Raw genomic sequence first — 309 nt, 5'->3', positions numbered from 1 at the left:
GAACTTCATCAAGAACAAACACAGAACATGCCTCACTGATGCACATCTGAAAGATGCACTCACAGTTGCAGTTTCGTACTACTACTATTCGCGGATATTTTGAGTCAGGACACACGAGGTGATACTAGACATGCTACGGACCAACCACGATGTGTCACTTAGTATGCGGTCACTAAAGTCTCATTTGAAAGAAGAAGGATTGCATAGAAGAGGCAACTACTCTCCACTTCCTGAAGTGAGGCGTGCCATTATGACCGAGCTGAGAGGACCAGGGCAATTATTTGGCTATCGGACCATGTGGCAAGTTCT

The 309-nt window shown here is 45.6% G+C and overlaps 1 protein-coding gene across 1 annotated transcript in view; it reads left to right on the top strand.

Moving 5' to 3' along the window:
• The first annotated feature begins 80 nt into the window (after nucleotides 1-80).
• The window catches only part of LOC106952175 (uncharacterized), a 5,491-nt gene continuing 5,262 nt past the window's right edge, over nucleotides 81-309 (top strand). The window contains exon 1 of the mRNA XM_015040135.1: nucleotides 81-212. Within this exon, the coding sequence (XP_014895621.1) occupies nucleotides 131-212 (82 nt within the window). The 5' untranslated portion in view covers nucleotides 81-130. The remainder of the gene's footprint in view (nucleotides 213-309) is intronic.

This window comes from Poecilia latipinna, unplaced genomic scaffold (assembly GCF_001443285.1).
Source record: "Poecilia latipinna isolate Pla-1442-1.1 unplaced genomic scaffold, P_latipinna-1.0 Scaffold497, whole genome shotgun sequence".
Classification (NCBI taxonomy): Eukaryota; Metazoa; Chordata; class Actinopteri; order Cyprinodontiformes; family Poeciliidae; genus Poecilia; species Poecilia latipinna.
This window is presented reverse-complemented; position numbering and strand designations above follow the sequence as displayed.